The 23132-nt window shown below is 40.1% G+C and overlaps 1 protein-coding gene across 1 annotated transcript in view; it reads left to right on the top strand.

The window, feature by feature from the left end:
- sgcz (sarcoglycan zeta) overlaps positions 1-23132 on the top strand; it is a gene marked incomplete at both ends in the record, with an annotated part of 373691 nt that overhangs the window by 243396 nt on the left and 107163 nt on the right. The window contains one exon of the mRNA XM_083984150.1: positions 16831-16932. Coding sequence (XP_083840276.1) covers positions 16831-16932 — 102 coding nt within the window. The remainder of the gene's footprint in view (positions 1-16830; positions 16933-23132) is intronic.

The raw sequence follows: 23132 nt of genomic DNA, 5'->3' as shown, positions 1-23132 counted from the left end.
GCCTCTAGGCTTGGTTCTCTACCTGGACACCACTTGAGAATTTATGAAATTACGACTTTACTGTCACTTATTTTGTGCCAGAAATTGTTATTTTTTAAACCTGCCCTAAATTCGTCCTACAGGACATCATTTTGGCTAAAAAAACATGACACAGCATACCATGCCTGCTTCCATTTTAACATGGTTTAACCAAGTTAAACTCCATCCCTTAATCCAGCTGTGGCAGTATTAGTGCCATGCCAGAGCACCATGAGATCAAGGAAATTGTGCAATTTTAGGAGAGGCTGCAAAGAAGAAAGATAAGAAGTGGAGAGGAGAGGAAAGGAGAGGAGAGGGGAGCGATAAAGGAAACGATGCTTCGCATGCTGTGGCGGTTGGCATACAGCCCCAGGGAGCTGTTAAGGTAGCGCAACTGCCTCCTGTGAAGCTGTCAATAATTTCAATAAAGTGGGTGCCTCTAAAGTGGATTTGAGGAACTTGAGGTTGAAATATCCAGAATAAACCATTTATAGTTACTCACCATCCAATCACAATTCTTATATCAAGTTATCATGAAAATGACATTCCAGGCTCAAATAAGATAATGTTTGAACATCTGGCTGTCGTAATTGTTAGAGTTGCTCAGATTTCAGTATCCGTGTAAAAAAAAAAAAAAGGCCTCTGATACTGATAGTGTTTTTGTACATGCTACAGTATCACAAACACAGAAAAGGGCAGCTTTCAGGGAAAATAAATTATTTTTGACAGCTCTAAAAATGTAAAACACACAGTAAGTTGCTCTTTGTGGCCACAAGCAGCTGCTGTTGCAGTGCTATGAGGAATAGACCATTGTTTGCTGTTGGGCAAGCTCACAAATAGGCAGACCATGGTCCACCTCCAGATCCAGTTGCTGTCCTACTCAGTCCTGGACCTAAAAAGTTTTATATCTTCACAGAATCATAGGTCAGCTATTCACAGTGATTCAAGTCAGTAGTTGGTTAGATACAGTACAGATAGTTGGTCTAATTCATAAAACATGAGCAGAACAAATTTGTGTGTAAACAGAAATTTATACGGATTTCCTCATTCATCAATATTTTAGTAGCTCTGATCATTTCGTAGCTATTAACAAAGTGTACACCTGCTTCTGACTGCGTGTAGTGTTTGTGTACTGTACATTTAGGAATGCACATAAATATTGCTTGTTGCTGTTGGAAATTACAGTTGTAGTTTGTATTGAAACCATGAAACACAAAATTTAAACATGAGAGAGAGAGAGAGAGAGAGAGAGTTTTAGTGATCTGACATGCATGTACACATCAAGCCTTGTATTGGTCTGATGATGCGTTTGCATATTAACCAGAAAAAATGTGCAGCTGATATGCAATGCAAAGTGTGTTTTGCTTCACGTTGTGGCTCGGTGACCTGGTGGAACGCACCGCAGCTTCATACTGAGCAATAGCAGAGTTGGCACTCGATTGGAGGAAGGAGTGAGAGACGGCTGGTTTATCAGTAACATATAGCCTGCCATACATGTCTTGATGCCAGTGACGCTCCTCTGCAGCAGACAGCGGAGGCTGTGGATAGTCTCCTACTCCTGTGGCTGTTGTAGTTCTTATATGTGTTTTTTTCCCATGTTTAATATCAAACTATTTTCACTTTACTTCTTCAATGATTCTTTAATCCGAGGACCAGTGGCGGCCTTAGACATCTGGGGGCCCGTTTCAATATTTCATATGAGGCCCTACCCTGTTAAACATAAAATTATTTGCCAGCTATGTGCCCATGTGTCGCTGATGCTTTAAACCCTGAAAGGACGCAGTAACGCACTATCCATGCATCCCAGGTACGCACAACACATTAAGTGTTAAAATCACTATCAGGGCAAGAAACCAGGACTTAGCAGAAAAAACGAGGACTGAAGTTGGTTTTCATCAAAAAGCAAAATCATTATGTAGCCTACATTTTCAGACAAACTACAAGCTTTAACAATATTCTGAATTTAAATTGGCAACAAAAGTAATGAGAGCAAAGTGCTCCGCGTTATTTCAGCACCACGACCACGGACAAGGAAGGGACGAGACATGCGGACAGACAGACGTCTACAGGTGCTGATCCTGTCGGTGCTGCGGTGCTGGAGCAGCAGACAGACAGCTGTCTCCTCCATTATTACAATCTGTAAATAAGCTGCCAATAATATCACATTTTAGTTGTGCTCTCGCTGTGTTTTATTTCTCTGTTAAGTTAGGACGTACTCATAGATCGCCTGTTTGGAGGGATTTTAACCCGAGGAAAAAAAGGAAAGTGATTGACAGACGTCAATCATCAGGTTACGCAACTGGGCGCACGTCAGGAGGAAAGCAGGAAAAACAAAAGGACATGAGAAACACTAAGAGAAAAGAAATAATACTGGGAGAAGGAAAACGAGGGTCTATTGATAGTTTGCGGGCGTTTTCAAAGGTAAGACAAGTTGTTATTGATATTTCCTGCCGTATTATTAATTAGGAGCGATTAGTAGGCTACAGTCGCGGTGTGGCATGAGACGCGCATCAGTGGTTGTAGAGCGGATCAGGGGTCGAGTGTGTGACCACACGGTGGACAGAGCTGTTTGTGTGTGTGGTGGATGTAGGCCTGTGTGTGGGTGTGTATGATAAGGTGAAACCTATGAATTATTGTACTGTCTTTGACTTAGTGGCTGGCAGCTGGGGGCCCCCCTGGTGGCTGGGGCCCGTTTCAATTGAAACGGTTGAAACATAGGTAAGGCCGCCTATGCCGAGGACACTTTACTCATGACATCTGTTACCTCCTTCCAGGCCTTGGATCTACCTGTCCCAGTCACACCTACTAACAGAAGAAATTAAATATTTTTCTTAAAGCAGAAGTGAGTGATCCGGTCGTTTTCGCTAATGCTGCGTTCCAGGCAGGCTTTTGAAATCATAAATTACAGCTTCAAGTCACAACTTACGACTTTGTAGCGTTCCAGGCAACCCACTCGTGTTTTTCCGACCTGTTTTACCGGTGAAAGTCACTATAACGGCCACTCGTAACTTCCGACCCGTGAAATCGTACCAGTACGTCTTTTTGTACAGTCTATGTACCAGATCGAACTGGTACGACTTCACAGGTCGGAAAAAAACGAGTTTCCTTGAACGCACCATAACAGTCCTCGTCCCTACGTCACCACATTCACGGCGTCCCTTGGCTGCACACACAGCCCTGCATGCCGTTCTCTCTCCTCATTGGATAAAAACTGTAGGATACGATAAATGTTTTCTCCTCGACTCAGAGCAGAGCAGAGGGACTGACAGACCCGTGATTCAGACCAAACACTCTATGTAAGTGATTGCTGTCGGAAGATATAACTATTTAAGACTTATATTAACACAAATATATCACTTACTTCTGCTTTAACTCCACTTCAACCAAAACTGCTTTGATCCCCAATCTCTCTCTTTTTTTTCTCTCTCTCCATGTTTCCTTGTTTGTGTCATGATTGCAGGAGCAGGATGCACCTACCCCCTTATATACTGTAGTATCCTTATATGGCTATTCCTGGGTGGAGATCTAAGCTAATTACTGATCACCAGGAATGTGCTGTCAATTTACGATGAGTTGGCATTCATGATCTTACACATGATCATCATATCTGAGATTCCTGCAGCGTTCATGAATCTGGAGTAGGTTTTAAGTAATGTGGGCTTTTTTACTTGACCCAGTGAGACTAGATGCTAGGCAGCCGCAGTTTGCAAAATAAGTCTGCATGCATGGAATAGATTGCAGGGGTAGCCAACAGCAGTTTTTGTCCAAAACATTTTGATCGGTGCGAGTGGTTTTACCCAGGCCGTGGCGTGGCATACAGTACAATACAGTGCCAGCAATTATATCATGTCTAAGCTGGGTTGGTAGCTTGTTGTTTTTTATTTCATTTTTAACAGTATCAGAATGGTACTCAGTATTGGCTGACACACAAGTTCACATCATAAAATAAATGTTAAACATCTTAAATTATGAACTGTTAATTGTGCTGAATTTCATCCTCTAATAATTTAAAAGTTTCAAGGACCAAGTTAAGCACTTAAGATAAAGTTATAGAAAGTAAAACAAGTAAAACAAAGTCATTTCCTCAGTCAGGAACTACCTATTATTATATTGTGTCTCCAAATGGTCAAAAAGGCAAAGGACAACGAAATAACTTTCTGCATTTCCTAATTTGAGCATCCCTTCAGCTATTTTCTCAGCTGTTTTCCCTAGTAAAAGGTGACACTGCTCTCTCTCTCTCTCTCTCTCTCTCTCTCTCTCTCTCTCTCTCTCTCTCTCTCTCTCTCTCTCTCTCTCTCTCTCTCTCTCTCTCTCTCTCTCTCTCTCTGGGTCTATTGGCTGACATAAAAGGTTGTGTGAAAAATTACAGCGGTCCTGAATATTAGAGGTGCCTGCAAAATACTTCCCCAGCCTATCCATCACCGCAGGGACACATGGGTCTATTGTGTGTTTGTATGATATGTGCTTGTGCGTGCACACCTTGAAGTCATGCTGATAAACATGCTGGTGCTTTGTGTATGATTGGTGTGAGGGCTCTGTGTGTATAACCTTCCTTATGATATGAGTTCACCTAATGGGACAGTTTGCCAGTTAACCCCACTATGATGGAGGAATCCGTCATTATCTCCACATCTACTACGCTGAAGAGGACGTTAACACACTCTGGTGACCTTGCACATACAAAACTCTCTCACACACACACACACTGGCGCCTTTTTATGGCCAGCATTAAGATGTGTCTTGTCTAGACACTGCCTTGAGTTGATTTAACTACGCTAAATTTACAGTGGACATCATATAGCTTTTCACTCACCATATTGTGACTTGCAGCACAGGTCAATTCCTGGTCATAACGTTGAAATATTTTTCAAATTGTTTGAAAGATGCTCTGAGTGCCGCTTTTAGATGTAACTTTAAAGTGCTGTGAGCACCACAAACAAATGTTTGTTATTTTTATATTTTATGGTGTGAAATGCTTGTTGAGCTATCATGAATGGCTACTTGTCTTGGACCAATATACAACATTGCTTGCCATTACTGAAATGCTACCGGGCAGCCTGTTATTCATGAATGTTCCTCTTTCATATTAAGGTACATTATTATTGCAAAGCACTACTAATGTGCTGTGAAGGGGTGCATTTTTTAAAGTATATTTTTTTGGCCTTTTCATGCCTTTATTAGATAGTACAGTTGAAAGAGACAGGAAATGGGGAGGCAGAAAGAGGGGGAATGACATGCAGGAAAGGGCTGCCCGATGCGGTATTTGCACCGGGGCCGCCTGCAGCGAGAACACATGGGGCACCTGCTTAACGTCCTGTGCCACTTGGTGCCCCGAAGGAGTGCATTCTTACTGTGCGTTCACACCAAAAGCTTCCAAAGCGTCAAAATGCCGGAAGTCAATTCATTTTCAATGAGAGCCCGGCGACACTGAGCGTCCAAAGCATCACCTGGCGTTGCTGCGCTTCCAAAGCGTCACCAGAAGAGAAGTTGAGCCATGGTTAACTTTAGGGTAATTAGCTATGATGCGGTTCGGCGGCAACCTGTCAGAATAGAGATGTCCTTCGGCTGCCTTTTTTTTTGTATTTCGGCTCCCCAATGACCAGCACAATCGAACTTTGACGTCAGTCACGTGACGAGCGGCAAAAGCGGCTGAAAATATTTGCCATTTTGGGAGCTGTCTTGTCTGAAGCCCACCCTCGAGCGTTTTTGACGCTTTGGAAGCTTTTGTTGTGAACGCACAGTTATGTTATCTATCCTGCGGTAGTGCTGCTTGTGTTTGTTTATCACCTCTCTATTTCTTGCTTATAAACTAAGAAGTATTACAGTTTGAACTTAACCCTGAGGCCCTTTGTGTTTGAAGGCTTATTGGTTCTGAAAACCTCTCCTGTGCTTTTCAAAATGGACAGAGATATGTGGCTTTGTGAGGTACAATGAAACAGCAACATGGTCTGTAATTTAAGCTGCATGCAATTTATTCCAAGGGTTATTTTCTACAGCTACCTGCGGTTTCTACAACAGGATTCTGCTGTTTGTATCCTGCGTGTATGCTGGGGATCATACTGCATCTACATACCCGCTGTATATAGGACAAGTGTGTATGTACTGTGCATATGAGTTTATTTACTTTTCTTGAGTGCATTGTGTGTACACATCCAGGCTTGGCCCTCTGCTATTTCTTAACATCACATACATACAAATATTGCATGTGGTTGTACCAATCTTAGCATGAGCGGGGTGTCTGAGCTTAGAAAAGATAATGTAATAATGCCTTTCTTCAGCTTCAGACAACACCAAAACAATAATTATTTAAATCTGCAGGCGACCAGGGCTACAAGGCTTTACTGATGATTTCTTAAGTATAGTAAGTTTCAAGTATCAAGTAGAAGCATCAACATTCACCCTGATTCTGTTAAACAGACAAATAACAAAATAGACATTCCAAGATATGAAATTATTTCACAAACACAAAATGCATTGTATATCCAATTAACCCTTTGATGCACAACATATGCACACCCCCTCTAATGCGCAACATGGGTCTAAAATGACCCGCATTCATTTTCCATGTGAATTCATGCTGGGTGAGTGTTTCTTTGTGGTATCTTTTAAAATCAATATATTTTATGATTGAATCCTCCAAGTATCATTTGAATATCTTGTTTTTAATTAGTACAGGGTGTTATTTCCATTTTTACTTTTAGTGCAGCAGATTAGTGAGACAATCGTTCATTTTGGTATAAAAGCATGAAATTTGGTACAGATACTCTCTAAGGGTCACTTTTTGGGAAAAAGATGTTGGCCACGCAAAAATTAAAAATGGCGGCCATTTTTTCAAGATGTTCTGTATTTAGTCTAGTAGGAAGACGGGGGTATCATGTATCCCCTGGAAATATACTTCTAAACAGTGTTTCTAGATTGGAAAAAATGTGTAGAAAATGATGAGCTATGTTAAAAAGTTGTCAGAATGTCCCATGTATCATTTTTATGCAAATTAGTGCCGCCATTATTGTAAAAACCTAATTTCACTATATCTCAGCCAATATTGCAGATATCTGAACAAATAAGGTGTCTACACCCATGTTTTGAGGGTCAGAGATCATAATAAAACTATTCATAAAGTGATCACATGTTGGTGGCATGCTAGTAAGCCAACCTAACCCTTTTACCAATTACAAGACGCCAATATTGGAGATACCAAATAAGGTGTCTAGACAGAGGTTGTTGTGTGTTTAACCAAGGTTTATTTGGATCAAACATCATAATAGAACTCTTGTTGATGTGACCACTCTTCTCTTTCCCATGCCAGATAAACAGTCAAGTAAATGGTTCTCCACTATGCATCACTCATCATCGTTTTCACTGAAATCTTCAACGTTAAACTCATCCTCTCCTTCCTCTTTCTCCTCCTCTTCCTGTTCATGCTCTCCAGTGTCATGGGAATCAACCAGTGAAGTTGGTAGGATAGGACCACAGGACCACACCGGTTTCAACACTCCTTCATCAGTCTTCATCCACCCCTGCCCCTCATAGGGTTTTGGTTTTTCCAGAATAGGTTCATCAGCTCGCTTGTACAAGGCGACACGGTAGTTCACACGTCGATCATGTGGCTTCAGAGCAGAGTGGCATGGAGGAAGGCGAGCCAGGTCAACCTTAGACTTGCAACTGAGTTTCTTGTCCTCCCCCACCATGTTGCGTAGCAACTTGGCACGGACAACATCCACTGAAGACTCACAACTCTGTCCAGACATCAGACAGGTGAATTGATCCAACTGCCTCAGCATCTCAGGCTTGACACTCTAGCAGTCACTGAGTTGACTGAATACGTGAAACCTGGGATTCTTCTTCAAGGGCCCCACCTTCCTTCTCCCTTTGTTGATGGCACTGGTACAGTCTTCTCCACTGAACACATAGAACCCAAGAAGAGTGGTGCAGTAGTCTTCTCCCAGGGATTCTGCAATACTACTACTGCCTGGCTTCCGGTGCACCTGTCCCCATTGATGTTGAGATGGACGTGTTACAGTACGAGCAGAAGCTGTGGGCAAGGCTGCTAAAGCCGACTTCATCAGACCCCTACAGTGTGAAGATCCAGGAAGCTTCTTTAACCCAACACCAACAACTTCTCAACATCTCTGAGCTTGCAGAATCCCTGGGAGAAGACCACCGCGCCACTCTTCTTGGGTTCTATGTGTTCAGCGGAGAAGACTGTACCAGTGCCATCAAAGGGAGAAGGAAGGTGGGGCCCTTGAAGAAGAATCCCAGGGTTCACGTATTCAGTCAACTCAGTGACTGCTAGAGTGTCAAGCCTGAGATGCTGAGGCAGTTGGAGCAATTCACCTGTCTGATGTCTGGACAGAGTCGTGAGTCTTCAGTGGATGTTGTCCGTGCCAAGTTGCTACGTAACATGGTGGGGGAGGACAAGAAACTCAGTTGCAAGTCTAAGGTTGACCTGGCTCGCCTTCCTCCATGCTACTCTGCTCTGAAGCCACATGATCGATGTGTGAACTACCGTGTCGCCTTGTACAAGTGAGCTGATGAACCTATTCTGGAAAAACCAAAACCCTATGATGATGGTCCTGTTGTCCTATCCTACCAACTTCACTGGTTGATCCCCATGACACTGGAGAGCATGAACAGGAAGAGGAGGAGAAAGAGGAAGGAGAGGATGAGTTTAACGTTGAAGATTTCAGTGAAAACGATGATGAGTGATGCATAGTGGAGAACCATTTACTTGACTGTTCATCTGGCATGGGAAAGAGAAGAGTGGTCACATCAAGAAGAGTTCTATTATGATGTTTGATCCAAATAAACCTTGGTTAAACACACAACAACCTCTGTCTAGACACCTTATTTGGTATCTCCAATATTGGCGTCTTGTAATTGGTAAAAGGGTTAGGTTTGCTTACTAGCATGCCACCAACATGTAATCACTTTATGAATAGTTTTATTATGATCTCTGACCCTCAAAACATGGGTGTAGACACCTTATTTGTTCAGATATCTGCAATATTGGCTGAGATATAGTGAAATTAGGTTTTTTCAATAATGGCGGCACTAATTTGCATAAAAATGATACATGGGACATTCTGACAACTTTTTAACATAGCTCATCATTTTCTACACATTTTTTCCAATCTAGAAACACTGTTTAGAAGTATATTTCCAGGGGATACATGATACCCCCCTCTTCCTACTATACAGAACATCTTGAAAAAATGGCCGCCATTTTTAATTTTTGCGTGGCCAACATCTTTTTCCCAAAAAGTGACCCTTAGAGAGTATCTGTACCAAATTTCATGCTTTTATACCAAAATGAACGATTCTCTTGAAATATGCAATTAATCTGCTGCACTATTTCTTATTTTATGAACAAATAGACAAAAAGTCTCAGAGAGTGGACCAGTTAGCTAGCTAGCAGTTGACATTTCTACATTCTACTGTATTAGTTAACTACAGTAGAACATGTCACCAGCTAGCTAGCTAGGTAGCTGTTGACATGTTCTAGCTGGTGTCTACAATAGAATATTATTCTATTGTTGTCACCAGCTAGAACATGTCATCATGTTAACAGTTAGCTAACTTGCTAATATTAAGGTATTTCCCTTTATGACAAGTAATGTAGCTACTTATTCAAGGTAACTAAAACCTTATCAATTATGCACAGTTATCTTTAATGAGTCATCAAATGTTTCTTTAGGTAAATTGGAATAATTGTAAAACAAGTAAATATGATTATATGTGCTTAAAAAAGAATATTTACTGAATTTACTGTGCAGTGATTTCAAAGATATAACATTGAAATAGCCTACTCAGATAGAATAAACTATGGCTAGCTGTTGACCACAGTAGAATATGTCAACAGAGCTATTAATGGGGAAAAAGGACAAGTAATGACTAGTCATTATTGTAATCAAGGAAACAATGGTCTGTTGTTGGTATAGATAGTGAGGGAATGCTAAAATTAAAGTATTCTTGCTATACTTGTTTTTTCAACTGGTCCACTCACTGAGACATTTTTGTTCATTTTTGTTCACAAGTAAGAAATGAAAAATGGAAAAAATGACCCCACTAATAAAAAACAATATATTAAATAATACTTGGAACATTCAATCATAAAATAGATAGATTTCAAAAGTTACAGCAAAGAAACTATCACTCAGCATGAAATCACATTGGAAATGAATGTGGGTCATTTTAGACCCATGTTGTGCATTAGAGGGGTAGTGATACAAAATGTGTTTTTATTAAAAAAGTGAAAAAGTAAAAAATAAAATAAGGATGTATTATGATCAAAAACAAGTTAATTGAGGAATACCTGGAATTCTATATGATGAAATACATTTTTCGCAAAGATATAGCACAAAAAAACTCACTCGGGTCACTTTAGACCCATGTTGTGCATCAAAGGGTTAAGAAAATGACCACTGGTGTATACATATAGATGGAATTATTTGTGCATCAAATATGTGGGTATTTGATATCTTGCGTTTGTGTCACTTTTTTTTGATGTACTGTATTTACTACGCACGCACAAACACCCACAGAGAGTTAAAGAGACACACAAAAGCTTGCTGAATGTAAACTCACAGGAGAGTATAGCTCATTGGGCGATGATGAACAGTCATTATCGTTGCTGGGATTTGTTGATTTTTTCCTTGGCAAAGAGAGACTTGTATAGAGTTTATGCCAATGAAACCCATTTCAGTTAGCAGAAAAGAACCAAAAAGAAAAAAAAAAAAACAAGACTGACAGACAAAGCCGAGCAGAGGATAGTTTGTTGTCTGATTAGCTAATGTCACTGTTGCCAAACTAACTGATTTGCCTGCAATCATGTTGATTATTTCTTATTTGTTTATCTTGCCTCACTGTCAAAAGGATGCATCCACAGCTAATGCAGCCAAACTGAAATGGCAAAAGAAGGGCGTATGTTTGGCACTTTTTTATTTTCTCATTTGAGGCAGTATACACCCAATAATGTAAATGTTTTTTTTTGTTTTTTTTTAAATCATTTAAATTTAAAAGTTGACATTTATGCATAGCTTGTTGGGAAATAGTTATGCCATTATGAGCCTAAGAAAGAGCCTAAATCTTTACTGGATTGGAAGGGTAAAAGAATGTAAAAAAGTGTATCGTCTGCATAAAACCAAAGTCATTTGCATCAGGCACATTTCGACCCAGACACTAAAGAATGCAGAATGATTGAAGGGGCTTACCAAAAATAGTGACAGCCATTTGGTGATGCTGTCAGTCTGTGCACACTGCACTGCGCCTGATAAGTCATTTTAAAACCAGCAACAGATGTATGTGACAAACCAGTACTTAGCAGTGTATTTCACAACTGCATGGCTACTGTAGCATAAGTCAAAAGCTGCTCAGTGGTGCCAGATGTCTAAATGATGAACTTAATTGTTAACTACTTTAAAGGCAGCTGTGCTCGTGCTTTTTTCTTTTTCTGAATTGGATTGATGAGGGGTTGGGGGGACAGATTGGAAATGAGCCTATAATTAAAAAAATGTTGGGTCACCAGCTCTTATCAGTGTGGGAGGCGTGGGGGTACAAAAAGAATTTGACAATAAAGATAGATTTTAAAAAGATTTGCAAATGAATAGGCGCCAACATTCGCTGCTAATTAAATAAAGAAAGGCTCAGGATCGTTAAGGCCTGCCAGTTTGCCTGCACGTAAGTGGTTTTTGTACCTGTACAGCAGTGAAGCTTTCTAAATTAAAGTCTGTGTAACAGTTAATGGAGGTGATTATCATGACTGGTGGCTATGCTGTTAAAAGTGTTAAGGCTAAATAGTTGTACTTCACTCCAAATTTTGTCAGGCACAGTCATAGAGCAGTGTTAGAAGGGGCTTCTAAACAGATGCAGAACAGGCAGGTTATGGATGAGAGAGAGAGTGAGAGAGACAGAAATTCAGTGTTCACTGTGTGTGTGTGTGTGTGTGTGTGCGTGTGTGTGTGTCAGTGTCAACAGTGACACACCCACTTTAACAAAATTGGAGATGAGTGTGTATTCTCAGAGCCCGATGCAAGCTGCATTGTGCAAATAGTCCTGCTCAGCTCTGAAAAGACATGCAGGTATCAATATAATGAATTGATTAGATTGTGGCTCTGGCAATTTGGAACCAGGTTTCAAGTGAATCCTGACCTGAATTAGTACTACAGGAAGTGAAAACATTTATAAAGCTTGTGATTCATAATTAACAATATTTGACAATCTTCGATCATGTCTTGTGATTCAGGAACCAATGAATATGGTGACAGCAGTATTTTAAAAGTCACTCAGTGCAATGTTTATATCCTCAAAACACAGTTACTTATAACATATTGGCCTGTTTCCTATAAAACTCCAATCACCATACAAGCAAAGTGGGAAATAGAAAAAAGCCGCACTGCTTTTTTTTGGTTTTACTTACGATGAAGCCCTAATGGCTGAAACAGTGATTTAAAGGTTAATATAAGGTCACTTTGTAACTTTTAAATGTTAATCTTCAATTATTGAAGCATTGAACATCCCTTCGCACTTTACCAGAGTGTGCACATACTCTCAATAAGGCACATGTCAATGTCTGATCTGTTTTCTGAAACTAATTGCACATGGAGAGAGGGATGCAGAGGGATGATCAGAAGTGGGACAAACAGATTCAGAGAGAGAGAGAAAGCTGAACAATGGGAGATAAATGAATGTATAGAGAGATTTACTTATTTCCTTCTGTTTGTCGAAGAATTTCCATTGTATTCCAGGCTTTGGCAATATTGTTCACGTACCATTCATGCCAGTTGACGCATATACTTGATTGAAAATGAAACAAATAAACAAAGAAAAACACTGCATGAGATACAGAGAAAGGAGAGAGAGCTGTCATGTTCAATCAGAATGAGGCTTCAATGTTGGACGGTGGAGCAGTGAGGTGGAATAAAGCCACCTCATTAATTTTAACATTATCATCCCCATGTTTTTGGGATTGTGTGTGTGCATTCAGGAGTGACTAAGTTTGAGATTCTTCAGCTCCTCAGGTTGTGTTATAGCTTATTGAATGAGCTCCATGCTCCACTGTATATTCAGAGTAATGACTATAGATCTAACAACAACACTGAAAACCTCTGGCTGGTTTAACGTATTGATCTGACACACTCTTATCACTTCGCTATGCCCCATTTGTAAGTGTGTGTGTGTGTATGTGTGGATTACATATGAGTCAATATACGTGATAGTGTGGTGTTTTGTTAGAAATTACAAATTAGACTGCCAGTCAAGCCTTGGATATGATCAGGCTGCTTGATTACAGATGTATTAATCTAAACTGATCATTTGTGGTAAACCCCTGCAGGCTGTCTACCGAGAAACCAATAGAGGAATTTAAATCTTCGTCAGGTATTAAAATGATAATCCCAGTCAACACAAGCTGCAACTAATAAAGGGATGAATGTCCATTTTTCATGTAACTCATATTTACAACAGAAAGCTGGAAATAGGTATTGGTATTCTTCTAATAATGACTTATTTACAGACACACCACACCTGCTCTTTTTTCTTGTTCCTTTACTTTCTGCTATAAATTCTAATATGAAAGTGTACATACTCCAAACAGTGTAAAAGCAGCACAGTATCAACAGCAATAGGAAAATACACACTTAGCTGGTTCCCAGGTTTCTCATGTTGGAGTTAAACCCATATATGATATGATATGATATAATATATGATAAATAGCACTGAGACAGCAAATATGAAACTGTGCTCCATCTACTGCAGAGTACCTGATCGCAGTATCTCAGTCAGACCTTGAGGGGATTATTTTAACCTTGGTACAAACATTCTTTTTGACTAATGAACTGATTTGAATTTTATGGTTAAAGGTCAAGGTCACTGTGGCTACACAAAACACATATTTTGGCCTCAGGAATTCACATGCACAACTGCATCTGGACTGGCTGGTGCCTTCCAGCCTTATTCTTATGTGCCTGTGATTTATTCCTCCTATATATATTTTTTTTTTCTCTCCATTTCCTCAACCATATTTACACTATGCTCTGCCTATTTCCCTGTAACAGAATTTCTATCTCCATGTACAGTTTCATCTATATTTGTGAACATAAAAAAAGAAAGTTGGGAAACAGGGAAGCAATACTTATTTGTCGTCATCGAGCGATGCAGTCTGTGGGAGACATATTCCAAATGAAAGCTGAATTTGTTCAATCCACATTGTTTCAAGTTTTACCACAGAGAGGAACTCTATTTCACATTAGTTGCAAGTTTTTTTAAGCCTGGAAATGTTTGACCTGAAGCAATGAGGGACACACCTGTTGTCATCATTCATGTTATAGCACAATATGCTAATGAAAAGGGTTTTACAGTAACATTTAATGCCAGAACATTTGGTGGACATCGACATTTACTTGATTTACAATTTTCAAACATATTCCAGCGTGTGTTTGTGATTTTCCAGGCCATAAAACTGCCTTACATAATATTTATTTTTCCTGTAAATGATAATCATCCATTTCCATTCTATTAGTGATTGCAGCTGATCCTGATCAGCTCAGATGATTATGTAGACATATACATACAGTATACTACAATACCCAGAAGCCTCACCAAACTCTGGCCAAACCCAGAGCAGCTGCATTGCTATGCTCTCTGCACTGTCGCTCTCCTAAGCATCAATTTGACATGGTGCAGGAGCTGCCTCTTTGCTCTGTAAGAGGCCCCACTATCCTAATACCCTGCATGGCTGTTCGAATGGAATCTTACCATGTAAGTCCGATCCAACAATTTTTCAAGCATTCACTCATGTGGAATCTGTAAAATGCTGCACAACTGATCATAAACCGGCACAAAGCCATTTTTATCACAGGGAGCCAGTCAGTGGATCAGAAATAGTGCGGTAAAGCACACAGCCTAGATATAGATATAAATTTACATTGTCTCAAGTCGTATACTTGGTTTCCCTCTCTGAAACTGTAAAAAGGGCCTATAGCACCCACAATTATTTGCCATTGAATATACAACACAAATGGCATTCAGCATCATTATTACACAGACTCCTTTTGGTAACTATTTTGACTAGGAGAGAAATGTCTTTTTTGTAATTCTGTCATCACAAAATTTAAAGAAAAGGTCTAAAAAAATAATTTCACATGTAAATATTAAGAAATCTAAATGTAAGTAAATGAGTGTGCAACTTTAGTGCACTGACCATTGTTTGAAGCAGCGCCATAGAGAGCCAAAAGCTTCTTCCCACAACGTAACCTCTCCACTTGCCTCTAAGTCGATGGCTTTTCTCAGCAGGGGTTCCTTTTCTTTCTGTCTCTTTGACGAGCTAAAATAAGTTCCCGGGGTTTTCTGTCTGCAAATTATTGTATCAAATTTGAGCGCTGTCGTTTTGACAAATAAAACAAATCTGTTGCTAGAAACTAATACGTTCTTTACTTCAGCATGAGGCTTTGACAATGACGTGCTGTCTCTGTCTGTTTTGGTACGTAATAGTTATGTATGATGCTCTTTGAAATGGAATAAATGTATTAATAATCACATGCTTACATTAGAAATAAACCCTTGTAGACTGTTAAGAATGTTCTCTGTAAAACAGGATCCGACTGTCGATGACCTATGTGAGCACATGATATTCCCATCTCACATCAATATTGCACTGCTCATCAATGACTAATGTTAATAAGTATCTTCTGGGTATCTAGAGGTCTTTAAAAGCTCTGAACAGACTTTAGTATGAACCCAGTTACAATTGTCTTAAATATTGACATTCAGGGAAATGTTTAGTTAAGGCAAACTTGAAAAATAAAGCAAATTAAACCAGACAAATGCCATGAAATGTGTATTTTCATGATTAAAATATGTGACTAGGACTAAAAAAAGTCTGATCAAGATGAGCTATCATTGTTTTACAAGGAGAGAAAAGACTTGGATTACGTTATAACACTCACAAGCTTATATGTATTGGACAGTGGCTTCAGAGGGTATTCCGGGACTTTCACCTTTTTGTATAATTTATTGTATTGCTGATTTTAAAGGAATAGTTCACCAAACAATGAAATTCAGTCATTATTGACTCACCCTCATGCTGATGAATAGCAGTAGTAGTTTTTTATTCCTCAAAGTGCATCTGGTGACCCGGGAGGGGGGTTCTTAGTCCAACGAAATCCATATATGAGAGTCAATAGCGTTTGGGCTGCAAAAATGTGCTAAATGACATTGTTTCGAGTAAACTCTGGACTATATCCCTTCAGGACACTTGGATATTCGTGGCGGACATAATTAATATATGGGATACACTGCATGTCTCCAAAACTTATCAGGCAGGTTTCCAGGATGTCAAGTAGTCTACTCATTTCAATGTAACAATTATTGATGAGAACCAGTGTCAAAAAGTCAAAAAGTAAAAAAAAAAAAAAAAATCACGGACTTCATGATTGATTACCATGGCAACGATTGAAGCTTCGCAGCTTTGATTTTTTTTGGGTCAGCCCTACTGAATTTCATTTTTTGGTGAACTATTCCTTTAAATGGTTATGATTTGCATTTTCGCAATCAATCAATCTACATTCAAATTAAGCCTCAGTTGTTTTTAAACGAGGCCATCTGGAACCTCAAGACATGTAAACAAATCATTACTGATTACTGGGATGAATAACTGATAACCGTGTCTCACTTCTGTTATCTGTGCATTATAATGAATCAAGATATTCTCTTCTTGTTGTGTTGCAATAAGGAAATTGTAAACCAATAAGATGTTTTTCATTATTTAATTTATTGTCCAAATAACCTCTCTCTTTCTTTCTCTGTCTTTCTCTTCAGGATGGTATGGGGAATCTGAGGGTGACAAAGGAAGGGGTCAGATTGGAGGGAGTGTCTGAATTCTTACTGCCTTTATACGTCAAAGAGATCCAGTCACGCAGGGTAAGACTACACATCTGTGAGTGTGTATGTGTTGGTATGTGTGTGTCTGTGTCAGAGCATTATTCAACAACTGTAGAGGCCAGTCATATTCATCACTCGACTATTCTTTATGCATCTTTATCCCTGTGAGCTTGTAAATGTGGTCATCTTTTCAATCAGTTGAAACTTTTAAAGGTAGAGTCTGTGTTTATCTTTAACGATATAAATGACAGCGGTTGCGAACGTCCGTCTCAGCGGACTGTTTGGTGCGTGTGTGGCTGCATTGTCACTGCTGACTTCCAAGCAGCTGTTGTTGTTGATGTTTAGCGCTACCTGGAGCAACAACAACAGTCGCTGCAGCTTCTACTGAGAGCGGGTCAGACGTAACGCACGTGAGACAGCCACACGGACCGAGCGCGCAGATGTTGCAGACATTGTTAAAATGTTCACACTAATGAAAAAAAACTACCGTTGTGTTGTGTGACGGCAGATACAGAACCAGGTTTAAAGTTAGAGAGGGAGAAGCAGCGAGGTGAGCCAGGTGATGGAGGGAGGCAGAAGGAGCGAGGTGAGTGAGTGAGGTGGGGGCAGACAGGCAGGTGAGGGTGGGATAAAGGGAGAGAGGCTGTTGAATGAGAAAGGCAGATAAGCTACAGTATTTTATTTTCAACTTGTTGTTGATTTATGGATAATGAAATAATTATTGTACTGTGCTATTATAGTACAGTGACATTTTGATATCATGACATGCTTTACAATACTGCAATAAATGTCATGGGTTTGTTATCAAGGTAGCCTTTCAAGGTTGGCAGGTCTGGAACCATCTCAAAGATGTTGAAGACAAATGAGGAGCATCTGGACGAATATTGTGATGTTTCATTTTTTCCTTTCTAATAATTTTGCAAAAAAGGCTATGATATTTAGTTCAGATTGATATACCAAATTTGAAAAAAGGAATGCTTTCTTAATCCACTCTTTGTAATATGTAATATAAGTTGCTACTACATAGTGTGCGTGTCGTGTGTCTGTGTGTGTACATCACTGCCGTCTGTGTATAATGAGGAGAAATCAGATGCTGTTGCCCAGCAGTCTGGGTCTATTTGTCATGTATATGACATCTTGTAGAGGTACATACTATCCAGCATCCTCTTCCACATCTCCATTTATCACACACAAAATCATCATTGATCCTGTCAGTCGTGGCAGCATGGACACTATGTCACTCTATATTGGACACTGTGGCACTATGTGTGCTAGAATGTGCGCGTATGTGTCTTCACATGTATGAATAGTAAGCAAGGGGGGATTGACTTTAATAGTGTCATGCTCTCACTGTGTGTGTGTGTGTGTGTGTGTGTGTAGAGGGATTTCAATTGCACAGCAAGAGATTTATGGTGTGATGGAGTAGGATAGGACGATATAGGACAATTGATAGACAGGAAATGTATGAAGGATGTAATACCCCAGACAACTATGGCATTATTTTTCAGTACTGTAAAACCAAAAAATATCTGATGATAAATGAGTGTAACACCAGAATCTTAAATTTCTTAGAGAGCTTCAGTTTCCTTCTAATAATTCTTATGATCCCTCTTGTCTTCGGACCAACACTGATAGAGGGGATATATTATCTAATAGTGATATATTCGCTTCTGCTAACACTTCATGCTTTGAGATTCGGCCTGCTGTCTATTTTTTCACACATTGTGTACATATTGTGGAATGGGCATAGAAAAGACCTGTTGATGTCATTTTCACATCAACATTATACATACCTGACACCGTCCATCATAGTTGCCTGTGTCTTGGCTGAGTCTGAATAAGATAAATATATTAAAAAATATAAATACGTTATTTTAACCATTTTAACAGCTGTATGTGGAGACAGTGAGACGTTAATGATGTTTTCTGTCAAAAATAAACAAGAAATTAGCATTACAGTAACCCTCTCTTTGTTAGCTATATTGCTTTTGCTGATGTTTCAGGACTTTTTTCAGGACTCAGGTGGTCCATGGGGTTGTCTTCAGTGGTTAAGTGGTCCTTGGTTTAAAAAAAGTTTGAGAAACTTCCAGCACTACAATGCTACATGTCACAAAGCAAAAGCTGTCTCCAACTGGTTTCATGAAAATGAGAATGAGTTCAGTGAACTTCAGTGGTCTCCCCAGACACCAGATCCAAATCTGACAGAACACCTTTGGGATGTGGTAGAGCAGGAGACTGGCAGCATGAATGTGCAGCTGACAAATCTGTAAAGATAATGTGATGCAAACATTTCAACAGCAGAGGAGCAGAATCTCAAAGGAGTGTTTTCAACATCTCATGAAATCCATGCCACAGAGACTTAAGAGGTTTCTGAGAGCAAAGGAGGCCCTGTGCAGTGTTAGTACGATGTTTCTAAGATAGTACTTGGTGATTGTGTGGTATGACTGCAGACAGAAATATAGAACACTATGGAAAAAAAACAAGAATGAGGAAAAGAAGACAAGACTAATACCAGCAGGAATGTGAAGATCAGTGTATGATGCACTGATATACAATGTAAAGCATGGAAGAACATACTGATATAAAAGACAGGAGGGTGGTGAAGATTGAAACACAGTGACAGAGCAAAACCAACTTTAAGAAAAAAAAAAACAACACATATTGAAGAACTAGGGGAAGAGTTGGAGATCAGCAGTGTTATGAAGGACTAAAGGGGTTGCAGAACGAGTGAAGGTTGAGAAAGAGAAAATCTTATGGAGGACGAATGAAAAAAGGAAGAGAAGTAAGAGGCCTCTAGGAGGAGATAACAGGAGTATCAACGCTTGTGTTAACATAAATAGATAAGTGAGAAACAGCTTCACACTCAGATCTTTAAAATGCTGCATACATTTTATACTTCTTTACTGGACAGTGGGGGGCAGTGGGAAAAGGCTGAGATAGCACAAAAAAGCGTTTCAGCAGGATTTGCAAATGTGTTTGATAACCCACAGAGCTATGAAGGGTACTTGTTTTTCAAGTGCCGCATAAATCAGGTTTTACAGCCTTGGCCCTGCTTTGTTTTTCTCCTACTTTGGTTTGTTGTTGGCCTTTTTTCCACTTTCTTCACATTGAAGATACGCCAGTCAAATTCCTGTAATCATTCTCACCAATCAGACGTAAACAACAGTGCGACTTTAAGAAAAACTGAATGTGTGAAACATGTTGGAATTCAAGCTACCCAACATTTCTAACACTGACAATTGAACAGTTTTGCTTTTGAATATATTGAAGAGAATGAGTTGAACTGAATTATTTAGTTGTAAAATGAAAGCAACTTTAATCAAATGAATCTTCCTGTAATTACACATTACATTCTTTATTTATTTATAACTCTTATTTAGACTTGGAAGTACATTGAGGTAGCAACCTCATTTACAATAGCTGAGACAAAAAATTACATTTGGAAAACACAATCAACGTATCAGGTATAGAGTATTAGAGAAAAGTAAAAGTAACAGAAGATCACATTAGAAACAAATCAACAATCAGCAAGATGAGTCGGTTAAAAACAGGAGCAGCAGGTAAAATCAGATAAGATTATGAATTTTAATTTCCCTAATGATAAAAATGAGGTACGTTTTAGGGTGTATTCAAACCTGTTTAGTGCGCACCCTGGTGCGCACCAAATGTTAAAATGATACATTGTTTCATTTTTCAGTTAGTGCGGTTGCGTTCACACCTGCTTTTTATCACTCGGGACCAAACTTGGAGAACGTCATGTCTCCATGACTACCGGTTGGAATCTCGAAGCGCTGATTGATAAAACTTTCAGTAGGGCCAGTTGTTAGTAGCTCTGGTCATTTATTTCTATATTGTTTGCATGTATAACTCTGTTTGGTACTTCCGGCTGGTTTCCGGTTGCGTTCACCCAGCTCGGTCCCGTTAGTTCCCGGTTAAACGTTAAACACGGACCTCCGCTGCTCGGTAATCAGCTGCTCCGCGGACCCGAGGGACGGACCCGCCGACCTGAGCGGACTCAGCGGACACGCACCGACCGGCTGCCCCGCTGCTGCTGCTCCGTTTGTGGGGACAGAGCTCCGCAGCACCGGAGCACCGGGCGGTCTCCCCGCTGCGTTAACCCGTTGTCAGTGACTACGGGAGCCCTTTTAGCTCAAACTTGTTGAGTTCGCCTGGCAGTTGGCTCGCACCAGAGTGCGGTTGCTTTCACACCTAAACTAGTGCGCACCAGAGTTTGGCTGGAGCCGAACCGAGACCAACTCCTCAGGCCGCACTAGTTTTGGTGCGCATTAGAGTGCGATTTGCTTTCACACTGACCCAAACTGGACCAAATTTAGTGCGCACCAGATTTAGTGCGCACTAACACTGCAGGTGTGAAAACACCCTTAGATCGTTCTGCATAGTGTTCCAAGTTGCAGGTGCACAGTATGAAAAACTGAATTCAGTTCAGTGAAAACAGCTGAGACATGCAATGTAATCCAGTCCTTTGAGCATGTTTGATAGGAGCTCGCAAGACACCATGAATTAATATACCGGTAAGTGGGTAAAAGACCAGTGAGGGCTTTAAAAATGAATAAAACCCAGTGTCTATCACGCCTTTTAGAAAGAGAGGGCCATTAATGATGTTGAAAAAAACAAAGAAAATGAGTTTTATAGCCTTGACAATTTTCTCCTCCACTCATATCCAACTGTCATCCACACATTGTTCATGATCCATATTGAGGTGTTTGTAATTAAAGGCCCCAATAGTATGTTGGGTACCTTCAATCTCGCTTTATTTCCAAGCATTATTGTTTGGTTCACAATGTTTGCTTTTTGTTACTGAGCTTTGATTGATATTGTCATTTAGTCTTTGTCCTTATGTTTCTCAAAGTCAAATTTAATGGGCATAAATGCAAATCCAATCCATTCACAACTAAATCTACACCACAGTGTAAGTGCATAATGTCAAGGGGTCTGAATACTTCCTGAGGCTGTCTCTTGTGTATTTTCACACATTGCGGCTTTCTTTAATGTAAAAGCTTTGTGTGAGTGTGCCTTTACACGCACTGTGCTGCTACATTCGTGAGTGTATGAGGGTTGTATGCACCTGTAGGTACCTGCTGATATTTCAAAACTTTATTTTTTGATGGTTTATTTGGAGCAGATGTTTATGTTTTGTGTCTCTGAGGAAGCCTATGCATTCTTGTGTATGTGCAGGTTTATGTACACTTTTGTATGTGAGGCGCTGCTTCATGAAAGCAAACAGCAGGTTGCCCTCACATTTTCTAAACAGCACACACGCTCTCATTTTGATATTGACTGTCATCGCGCCTTTACTGTGAAGTGTGGTTGTGGTGGGGTGGGAGGTGGGGGGCATGCTGAATCAGAAAAATCCACTGAACTCCCTGAGGACACAACAGTCTACTGCTTGTTTTGTGTAGAGATTTACTGTTTAGAAGTGGGGAATCAAAAAAACAGTGTCAATGCAGAGCGATAAAGGTTGAGAGAAGGGAAATCAGTCAGAGACTTGTTGGGTCAACTCACTGAATTACAAATATCCATTTGTCAAACCCCATCAACTTGGCTGCACAGCTAATTGTATCCAGACAACATGGAACATGCACACAAGCCAGTATGACTAAAGGCAGAATCAGACTACACAAATTCAGGCCGATTTTCGCAGGATTTTGTCATGGCCGACACATTTCCAGTGTCGGGCCCAATTGGCTCTACAGTATGCACAGCTGCACTACTTCCTGAACTTCAGCCAGCTCCTTTCACAACAATGGTCAGACACACCTGGATTAATCAGTTCGCCCAATAATGTAAGACAGGAAATAAAGGAGCTGGCTTAAATTCAGGAAGTAGTGCAGCTGTGCATAAAGCCTATTATGAACATTGGGAATGACGAACGGGCGTGTAGCGTAACATAACTGAAGAAACAGCGATTTTGCATCTACGACGCCCTGGCGGAAAGTCTAGCATGTTAGAATTTTTGACGTGTCTTCACCTAGTTTGACATCTCCAACAACATGAACCTTGATATAGGATGACAGAGCGCTCTGATCCATTGTTTACACGCTTTCTTCATGGGCGCAATGTAAGTGAATGGTTTTGAGGTGTACACATTAGTGAGTGTACCCCATGTTCTCTGTGGACAGAGGTATACCATCCCCCTCACCAGACCCAGGAATGGGTCCACAATCATTTTTTCTTCCTTTTCTTTTTTCATTTCTGAGCAAAAGACCGCTAGCATCACA

Source organism: Trachurus trachurus (assembly GCF_905171665.1).
Source record: "Trachurus trachurus genome assembly, chromosome: 1".
In the NCBI taxonomy this organism is placed as follows: domain Eukaryota; kingdom Metazoa; phylum Chordata; class Actinopteri; order Carangiformes; family Carangidae; genus Trachurus; species Trachurus trachurus.
The sequence above is the reverse complement of the archived record's forward strand: the minus strand, read 5'-3'. Positions and strand labels throughout refer to the sequence as shown.